This window comes from Podarcis muralis, chromosome 3 (assembly GCF_964188315.1).
Source record: "Podarcis muralis chromosome 3, rPodMur119.hap1.1, whole genome shotgun sequence".
Classification (NCBI taxonomy): domain Eukaryota; kingdom Metazoa; phylum Chordata; class Lepidosauria; order Squamata; family Lacertidae; genus Podarcis; species Podarcis muralis.
The window spans coordinates 30,381,554-30,392,466 of NC_135657.1; the positions used below are offsets into that span (position 1 = coordinate 30,381,554).

At 44.7% G+C, this 10,913-nt stretch overlaps 1 protein-coding gene across 1 annotated transcript; it reads left to right on the forward strand.

The window, feature by feature from the left end:
* The first annotated feature begins 4,526 nt into the window (after window positions 1–4,526).
* On the forward strand, window positions 4,527–10,174 carry FAM177B (family with sequence similarity 177 member B). Its single transcript, XM_028724567.2, is given in 6 exon segments — window positions 4,527–4,999; window positions 5,797–5,841; window positions 5,843–5,956; window positions 7,150–7,216; window positions 7,816–7,913; window positions 9,895–10,174. Coding segments are annotated over 6 exon segments (549 nt in total). The 5' UTR covers window positions 4,527–4,972; the 3' UTR covers window positions 10,093–10,174.
* Window positions 10,175–10,913: the final 739 nt, after the last annotated feature.

The window sequence follows — 10,913 nt, forward strand, 5'->3', positions numbered from 1 at the left end:
TGTCGCCGTGGGACCACGTAACCCCTCTCAATACCTTTTTGCTTAGCTGCTCTGATGTTGCTGGTGCACTGGAAAGGCTCCCCAGCCTCAATTAAATTTTGGTGGGAGCTGCTGCCTGGTATGATAATCGGGACCCACTATAGCCGAAGGAGTGTCTCCACCCCCATCATTCAGGTCCTGCTCCAAGGGCCTTCTGGCAGTTCCCTCACTGCAGTGGCGTAGCGTGGGGGGTGCGGGGGGGGCCGGCTGCACCGGGCGCAACATCTGGGGTTAGGGCAAATCCACAGGTTAGGGGGCGCAAATCCACGGGTTAGGGGGCGCAAATTACTTGCCTTGCCCCGGGTGCTGACAACCCACGCTACGCCACTGCCTCACTGAGAAGCTAAGTTACAAGGAACCAGGCAGAGGGCCTTCTCAGTAGTGGCACCCGCCTTGCAGATGACAAACAGATAAAAAACTATACAACCTTCTGAAGGGAGCCCTGTAGGGAGAAGCTTTTAATGGTTGATATTTTGTTTTGTCCCTTTATATTTTCTTGGAAGCCACCAGAGTGTTTGGGGCAACCCGGTCAGATGGGCAGGGTATAAGTGATAAATTATTATTATTATGGCAGGAAATACAGCCTGGATAATTGATTTTCCTTACTGTTCTTACATTTCCATCCCACCCTTCCTCCAAGGAGTTCAAGGTGGTGTACGTAGCTCTCCCCTCCCCATTTTATCCTTGCAACGTCCCTGTGAGGTAGGAAAGGCTGAGAGTAAGTGACCCAGGTGAGTGGGAATTATACCCCGGTCTTCCATGTCCTAGTCCAACATTTTTTTTTTAATTTTTTTTTTAAATCTTTATTGTCATTGCCCCCTCTCGGGGACAATGAAATTACTTGGCTGCTCCATCCACGCAGGTAGGGCACTCCACACAAAATCAAAACAACTATAAAAACACTAATTAAAACAATACAGTATAGTACAGCAAGGAAGATTAGATGACTTTCAAAGTCCAGGCTTCCCATTCAGGGCCGAGATCGCTCTGGAGAAGAAGCTGTTCACCTTAATTGCCTTAATCGCCTTCCTCCTCTGCAGCCTCTCTTCTGTTTACGGTCTCTCCTGTGTCTCTTTACTCCCCAGTTCTTTGAAGTCAAAAAATCTTCCTTGCAGACGCGGAGACACTCACAATTTGTGCAGCACTCACTCCTTAGCCGAATAGATAACATGTCCTGCCGACTATAAACAAGTCTATTTTGGCAGGACAAAAAAGCCAAATTCTGAGTTGAGGAGCAACCAGCCGCTGCATCTACACGCGCCGCCATTTGGTACATTATCCACTATGCTATGTAACTTCTTTTCCTGTACCAGAATTTGAATGTGACACTATTTTATTGTAAAACACTTTTAGATATGCTCTGGGCGTTAAAGTGGACTATACAAATTATATATACTTTTACATGAACTGAGAGTAATGCAAGGTTCAAGAGACTTTACAGAACTTGGGATACTAGTGTTAAAACCATTTTTATTAAACAAGATATATAAATTTGGCAGCATGATATGGCCTTTAATAAAAAAGAACTGCATAAGCTGCAGTTTCAGCAAACAATATGCTATGATAAACGGTATGCCTGAAATCTCCTCTGACTGTTTTCTGTTTTATTTTAGCTCACAGGAAATAGCTAGCTTTGTTAGAGACGCGCCAGCCTAAAAGCTTAATTTCCCCTTTGGATATCTCAGACAAATCAGTAGGATTATTGGTTTTCAATGAAGAAACACTAAAGCAGCATGTGTTACACCCAAGTTTTCATTGAGCATGCAGTGCTCAGGCTCAAAAGATTAGTATGTATCATAGCTAAGCATCTTTGGCTAAGCATGTGAGAACCTGTACTGAGGCCAAAGGTACTTGATTCCTTTAATTCAAAAAAATCTGCTTGTGTCCCGATGAGTCTTGTGATACAGCCTTACACACAGCTGGATATTAATGTATTGTTGCAAAGACAACTCTGCACTTAAGAATTGTGATGCTGCTTATAATTTTGTGAATTATCGCATGCTACTTGTACTGGTCAAGATACTATAAGGAGAACTTTGACCACTGTAACCTACCTGATTACTTGAGCTAGGCCAGATTACAAACCAATGCTGAATTATTTCTGTGTGGTCGCCTATTACCTGACTGGTTCGCAGTCTCTGTTAGCCTCTGCTTATCTCAAGGCTTTAACCCCAGGCAGGGGAAACAACAGGCTTTTTTACGGCAAGCTATTGTGGTGTTGTGTGTGTGAATTATTCCATATCCTTCTGGTGCTCGCTCTTTTTGGCGCCTAAAAGTTTATATGTCAAAAGTCTCCTTGTGAAATAAGCAAGTAGCTTTCATGCAAAGGCTCTTCTGTCATTCATCCTTTGGAAATGCTTGATGACATCCCAGGAGCCCAGCGCCAACCAAAGTACCAATGTTGCAACCCCATAGTTCAACCATAGTATAGCAGCTGTTAAAGGTAAAGGTAAAGGTACCCCTGCCCGTACGGGCCAGTCTTGACAGACTCTAGGGTTGTGCGCCCATCTCACTTAAGAGGCCAGGGGCCAGCGCTGTCCGGAGACACTTCCGGGTCACGTGGCCAGCGTGACAAAGCTGCATCTGGCGAGCCAGCGCAGCACACGGAACGCCGTTTACCTTCCCGCCAGTAAGCGGTCCCTATTTATCTACTTGCACCTGAAGGTGCTTTCGAACTGCTAGGTTGGCAGGTGCTGGGACCGAGCAACGGGAGTGCACCCCGCCGCGGGGATTCGAACCACCGACCTTTTGATCGGCAAGCCCTAGGCGCTGAGGCTTTTACCCACAGCGCCACCCGCGTCCTATAGCAGCTGTTAACGGCTGCCAATTCAAATGGCTTTTAAAAAGCAGGAGACAAATTCATGGACGATAATGTTATCGATGGATACTGCTAACCCTGATGTCTATGTTCAATCTCAACTATCAGAGGCAGCAATGCTTCTGAAAACCAGTTGCTGGAAGCCACAGGAGAGGGGAACGGTCTTGTGCTGGAGTCCTGCTTGTGAGAATAGGATGCTGGACTAGAGAGGCCACTGGTCTAATCCAGCAGGCTTTTCTTGTGCTATTAAACTAAGGTGCTTCCCTGTACAGTGGTACCTCAGGTTACAGACGCTTCAGGTTGCAGACTCCGCTAACCCAGAAATAGTGCCTTGGGTTAAGAACTTTACCTCAGGATGAGAACAGAAATAGTGCAACAGCGGCACAGCGGCAGCGGGAGGCCCCATTAGCTAAAATGGTACCTCAGGTTAAGAACAGTTTCAGGTTAAGAACGGACCTCCAGAATGAATTAAGTTCTTAACCCGAGGTACCACTATATTATAGTGTCTTAAGACTACAAGAAGGGACGCAGGTGGCGCTGTGGGTAAAACCTCAGTGCCTAGGACTTGCTGATCGTATGGTCGGCGGTTCGAATCCCCGCGGCGGGGTGAGCTCCCGTCGTTCGGTCCCAGCTCCTGCCCACCTAGCAGTTCGAAAGCACCCCCGGGTGCAAGTAAATAGGGACCGCTTACCAGCGGGAAGGTAAACGGCATTCCGTGTGCTGCGCTGGCTCTCCAGATGCAGCTTGTCACGCTGGCCACGTGACCCGGAAGTGTCTTCGGATGGCGCCGGCTCCTGGCCTCTAGAGTGAGATGAGCGCACAACCCTAGAGTCGGTCACGACTGGCCTGTACGGGCAGGGGTACCTTTACCTTTAAGACTACAAGCTTGAGCTGGGACATCTCCCAGGTTAAATTCATCTCGCCTATGAGCTCCCTACATGACTTAGGCAAGCCAGTAGGGTGGTCAGAGGCAAAATAATCATGTGGAAACTGGAATATCATCATCAGCAACTTGTCCCACCCACACATCCCATAAAGTGCCTTCACAGTTTCCCATGCGGCACAAGTCTTATTTGCAACTGGCTGCCCCATCTCTTAACCTCTGCCCCTTTGCGATATGCAAAGAATTGCCTACCTCTGCTTTTCTCAGCCTTTCCCCCACCCAGATGTTGATGGACTACAACTCCCATCATCCCTGACTGCTGGCCCCTTTCTCTAGGGATGATGGGAGTTGTAGTCCAACAGCATTTGGGGACCCAAAGTTGCGAAAGGCAGGCCTACCTTATAGGACTGTTGTTAGGACTACTGACAGTGACTGACTATGAATAATTTTGAATACCTTGGTACACTATAAATTAAAACCTATTACCAGACTGAATCAGAGTGGGACAGAATCATTCAAGCTTTGGAGCTGTTAAACTCAAAATAAATATCCCCTTACCAAGTCTGATTATGCCTTATTCTTTGTTATGCATACGACAAAAGCTTCTGATTAAAAAATGAGATAATGTCTTGTTCAATTCGGTTCTGTCGGGAATCCGCAGCATAGCTAGAAGACCTGCGATTGCTACGTGTAACTTCCTAACACGTGGCACTTTCACAAGACAAGCAGTAGGTGGCGCGGCATCCCAGGTCACAAGCGGCTTCCCTCCATTCAACAAAGGTGTGGCGTTGATTCTGGCTGGTTAGCTGCTGGGAAAGAGCAAATACCACTGTGACTTTTAACCTTGTTAAACATTTTGAGGGAGGGAGGGCATCAAAAAGGAGGTGCTGAAAATGGATCCCTAAAACTAGATTTGGAACAAAGAAATTGCAGATTTGGCAGCCTCCTAAACTATTATTTTTGCAGGTACTTGTTCCTCTTGGCTCGCCAACTCTCTGTTGCAATCATTTAGATCTGCATGGCAGAAAAAGGAGGAAAAAAGCCCAGCCCACAATTCAAATACAGCCAGCCCTTTTTATGAGCGCAATTCCCTCCTGAAGCAGTTCTGCTTTTCCTGGCTGGTGTCTTCAGTTATGAGCTGGTAATGTTCCCAAAAGAGGAGGAGGCCCAGTTATGTTTTCTTGTTTTCCTCCCAACTTCTTCAGCGTTTTAGTCAGATTCTCATTTCTGTGATGGAAGGGAGCCAAGGGATTCTGAAGGTGAGTGACTATTGTGGGTTTTTAATAGATCTTTAGCAATAGCTGCCTATTATAATTCCTCGCACACGGCAGCAGAGAAAATCCTTTGAACCTGCTTTTAACTCCCCTGCTGTTTGTCACAGTAGCTGGGAGATAATGGAGCGGTAAACAAAATTTTCTGCTCCAGAGCTAGGTGTGTTTTTCGCACGATGCCCCCCGATGCATTGTAAAATATGTGTGCAAAATATTTTAAGTGCACAATATGATTTTATGGACTGTGCTGAAGCCCTGAGCTGTTCATAATCAACACATATAGACTCTCATATTTTGTACTTTATCGGCCTGAGAAGACAAACACTTTCCCTCTTGCTAAGCACAAATTTAAAACAACTCAGGCACGTCATGGGGGTGTGTTTGTATGTCCTAGAATAGGGGTAGCCAACATGGTGTCCTCTAGATATTGTTGGACTCCAACTCCCATTATCCTCAGCCAGTATAGATGATAGTCAGGGACGGTGGCAGTTGTAGTTCAATATCTGGAGGACTCGTACCCTAGAATCAAGCCTGCTCTTGTCTTCATAGCTCTGCTTGGTTTTTAGTTTCTTGGTCACTCTACAAGTGTGGCCAAAAGTTGCAAAGAGTGCAATGGAATGTTAAATAGCTTCCATATTTGTATATGATATATGCATAGAGGATATGTGCAGTGCACAACCTTATTACCAACTCACCGTGAGCGAGATAAAAATAATTATGCGTATGAATCCTCCCACAATTTTCCTAAAATTGTCTCAGCTGATCACCATCTTTCTGATGAGCAGAATGAAGAAAATGGTGGCAAACAGCCAGGAGATGAAGGTTCAAAGGGGGGGGAAACCTCCAAGGAGGATTATTCATTTTACAAGTGGTGAAACAATGGAAGAATACAGTACAGAGGAAGAAGAAATGGAGGAAAGCGACCACAATCCACTTCCTGACACTGTGAGAATGTTTTTAAAAACCTCAAATTTGTATATAGCCTTACATTTTAAAAAATATACTTCCAGGGCAGCTAATAACACAAAACAAAAAGCAATTAAAGTAAATGTATCTAATTTCCCACTGCATGCACATGCCTTTAAAGCACAATCCACACACCACCACAAAGAATTCTGGGCACTGTAGTTTGTTCAAGGTGGCTGGGAATTGTAACAACAGCGCCCATAATTCTTGACAAAAATAATGTGCTTGAAAAGCAATATACGTGCACAGCATATGACATCAGGTAATTTAAAATCTCAGTAGAGCCGATAATGACCATCAGTTGGTACCAGTCTTAATGTGCTGGAAGGGCTAAGCATTAATATGTATACCTTGACTGGGGTCTAAGCAAGCTTTGCTAAAGAGGGCATTTGAATGTGCTGGGTGCCACGACAAAAAAAGGCCCTTTTCTCCACCTGCCAAATTTCAGAAGGATGAGTTTTGAGGAGGCCTGACAATTTTGTTTGAGTACGCTCTTGTGGGATAACTCTCCTTAGCAGGGGTGTGAACCCCCTTTTAGAGCCACAGTCCCTCAAGGGCAACCTTCCAGGGACCGTGTATAAGTGGCGGATGTGGCCAGAGGCCAAGAGTAAGTGAAGCAACAGTGTGACTGTTATTTTCTACCACATATAACATTCCAGCCATGTAAAGGTCTTTCAATACTCTCATATGCAAGCAGAAGCACCCAGAGTGGGTGGCACATGACTGGGAAGAGGTGTGGCATTTGGTTTGGATTATAGGAGTTTGTAATGAGGGAGAGGAACAAGGACAAGATTATTTAATTCTAGTCATGGAGAATCACCTAAACAGCAGAGGTCCAAGTGTTCCTCTCCCCATCTCAACTCCTCCCGAATCTGCATCTTTATTTCTTGAATGAGAGGTGTTTTCTACAAGAAATTACAAATATTGGAGGAGACATATAATTGGATGTGAAGGCCCTACCAAATTTTAAACACCCTTGATAATAGAAGGCTCTCTATAGTTTCACTTATAAGGGCAAGAAAGAGGTTTTTGAGTTGTAAGGAAGACATTTTGTCTTCTGAGGTCAAGAGAGACATCCACAGCCCCGATCTCAAATATATAATCCTGCTGTTAATGGAGTGGCAAATGAGTTTCTGTACTGTCATTGGTAAAATGTTGCTTTTGTTTCATAGGTTGGCCTCTCCTGGGCTAGTTACCTGCGATTTTGGGTTCTTCGAATAGCAGCAACAACTTTTTTTAGTAAGCTCTTTTCAATATGGTTGTCAAATTGATGGGGTGAGAACAGTCACCACATCAATTCACAATTGCTGTAAAAAAATGCCCATGTTGGGTCTGTGGACATTGGTTAAGTCTTCTGCTCCTGGGTGAGAAGGTCTGTCTGTCTTCATCTTCATCCAGCAAACCAGGAACAAGGCCTATCTTACTATAGCCACCCCCAGCTTAGGGCCCAAAAGATATTATTGGACTACAACTCCCATCATCCCTGACCAGTAACTATACTGGCTGGGGTTGATGGGAGTTGTAGTCCAACAACAACTGGAGGGGCACCAGGTTGAAGAAGGCCATTTTAATGGAAGTTAAAATGTGGTGCATATGGTGTGGGAGGATTAATGTGCATCCATAGTCCACATAAACCAAGTTGCACTATGGCCCATCTTTTGGTCTCCATATACTCTGCTCACAAGCTAGAGATCAACATGAGCTCAATTCAGGTGGGATGTGGCTTGTTGTACCTGTTGGGATCCACTGGTGATTTCCCACTTCCCTTCTATCCATTTTCTATTCTCTCTCTCTAAGATGAAGGTCCCAATTGCTGTTTTTCTTCAATATCCTTATAGCTTGCGAATTTCTTGGTGGGAAGTTCGCCGCGCTGTTTGGACTCAATGAATCCAAATATCAATATGCAATAGACGAATACTATAGGACACAGAACAAGGTAAGTGTAGTCTAGCTCCAAGTGGAGCAAAAGCAACAGGAATTAAGTTCATTGGGATTGTTTGTGTTTGGTTAATTAGTGTTGCTTTATTACGGCTCAGGCCCACAGCACCAATCCTATTGAATTTATCTCCAGGGAACGGCTTCCTTTTCTCTGGCAACTCTTCAGAGAATTCAGAGCAAATCTGTTTGTTTACCCGATTGCCCAGTTATCTGGCTGTGTCATTGGAGGCTAAGAAGCTGCTCAGGAATAAGCCCTCCTGTTTTCTTGTGAGTCTGCTGAGCCACAATAAGGATGAGGCTGGAATGCAATCAGCTTTGGATGTGGGGATCTCAGAAGAGCAAAGAGAAATGGCCCTGGCTGTGAAGTTTGGCAGGAAATAACAAAGGAGGGTCCTTTTGAAATTGGGTTACATGGGAAAATTAAAGGCATGTTAGCACTTACTTCCCAAAAGAAACATCTTCGTTTTCCTGCTGGTCCCTTTTAAGTGTTTCTGCAAGCAAGTCTCCAAAACAGCTGATAAGAATTACTTGTAGCAGGTGGGGACTCCACAAGACTTCATCTTTTCTTAGAAAACTTGCAGTCCCTCCCCCCCCCCACCTAGTTTAGTGTTGGATGAGGGGTGGGATGGGAGAGCATTTCTTAAGATAGCACTCTCTCACACCTCCAGCCTGAATTTATGCAATTTTGAGTGATATGGAAGACTTCTCTTTCCCCTGCCCCCGCAAGGGTCAGCCACAGCACAGCTGGAAACTGATTATAGACTTTGCATCATAGGCCAATCTTTCTCCAAACAGCAGGCAAACAAGGTACAGATTTACCATTTCACCTGCTGTTTTGTGAGAAGTCGGCCTGTGATGCAGAAACCTAAAAGTGGTTTCCAACTGTGCTGCGGCTGACCGTGGAAGCAACAACACTTGTTTTTCTTCAAAATGTCTGAGGTCTGCCTTTACAACTGATGATATACCTAAATTCTAATGTTGTTGGATCCAGAGAAACACCAGCAAAGGAAATGGGAGGAAAGGTGACTTTTTCACTCTCTCCTTCTCCCCCTTAGTGTCTTCCTGAGGGCTCCCAAAAGCTTTTCCTTTGGCTGAATAGGGCCGGCTGTGGCTTAGGAATATGGGGAGGCTGTCCTGTTCTGCGTTTATCACAATCAGTGCTGTTTCCATTCTGCTACGTTTCAGCTTCCACTAATACTTATTTCACAAAATTTATGTACCACTTGATTATTAAAAAAATGGTAAAGGCTATTAATGGCTATTAGCCATGATGGCCGTGCTCTGCCTCCACAGTCATAAAATCATAGAATTGTCGAGCTGGAAGAGACCCTGGGGTCATCTAGTCCAACCCCGTGTAATGCACAAATCTCAACTAAAGCATCCATGACAGATAGCCATCCAATCTCTGCTTTGAAATCTCCAATGAAGGAGGGTCCATCATCTTCAGAGTCTTTTCCACTGTTGAATGCTGGTTGACTGACTGAACCCAAAGAGCAGTCAGTAAAGGTTCCTCATCTTCCTGGAAAAAATGACAAGTGGGGGGCTGCAGGGTTCTGTCCTGGGGCTGTTGTTGTTTAACATCTTTATAAATGACTTGGATGAAGGAATTGAGGGGATGCTCTTCAAATTTGCAGGCGACACCAAACTGGGAGGGGTAGCTAAAGCTAAGGACAGATTGGAGAACTGGGTGCAAGCTAACAAAATGAATTTCAGTAGGGACAAATGTAAGGTTATACATTTGGGCAGGAAGTACAAGCTGCACCAATATAAGATGGCGACACTTGGCTTGTCAGCTGGAAACCGCAGGACAGGAGAATGTGAGATTTCTGTGGACATCCTGGACCACTGTCCTGATCCAGTAGGCTCTTATGTAAAATAAGAAAACATTTGTCTAGCTGTTGTCACATGCCTCCCTTAAGGCATCCAAATTGTTTTGGTTTTGTGCCCTGAATTTGCTATTGTCTGGGGGTTCGTTTCAGGAAAGTGAAAGTGATGAAGATGGAGAAGAGATGCAGGAGATGGAGGGGACTGTTGCATCAAATGAAAAAGAACACCTGGAGAGGCAGAGCTTTGGATATGGGTCCATTGATTCTAAAGAGACACCTGCATATTCTCTGGAAAACACTGTTGCAGTGGTCAATGAACTCGAAGAAGGTAGCCTCCCCAGTCCAAAATGAACTTTAGCCACTGTCAAGTTTGTAAATAAGCACCTGATGCACATCTAAATATGGAATGCTTTGAATAAAAAGACCACACAGCTTTGCCTTGTTACTGGAACTTCATGCTGAACGGACCCATTCATGCCCAGAATATAAACTCGTCAATTTTAATTGGGGGTAGTCTCATTATATTTCACCACAAGGTGGCACTGCACGACAATCTCTAATTTTGAGTTTGACTTTTCAAGTTGTCCCAAGACAACAGACTTCCAGTAAAAAGAGACATGGCTGCTTTTGTTTTCACAACAAATTCATTCAGCTTGAAAATGGTTCCTGTTCATTTGGTGGTTGTAATCTGGGTTTGAATTGGCACTTTCAGGGAGTAATTATTTGGCTTCTTGACACAAAGAGTTTGTTTTATTCAAGGAAGAATCTACTATATATTTTGGAAAGTGGCTTGTGTTTGTTTGGCTGTCTGGCTGTCCTCTATGGGATGCCCCATGAGATTTCATTGCCAAATGTGACTCAAGGGTTCATTAAATATTAAATATGAAAAACTTCCCTAAACAGGGCTGCCTTCAGATGTCTTTTAAAAATAGGATAGCTGCTTATTTCCTTGACATCTGATGGGAGAGCGTTCCACAGGGCGGGTGCCACTACCGAGAAGGCCCTCTTTCTGGTTCCCTGTAACCTCACTTCTCGCAATGAGGGAACCGCCAGAAGGCCCTCGGCGCTGGATCTTAGTGTCCAGTCTGAACGATGAGGGTGGAGATGCTTTTTCAGGTATACAGGACTGAGGCCATTTAGGGCTTTAAAGGTCAGCACCAACCTTTTGAATT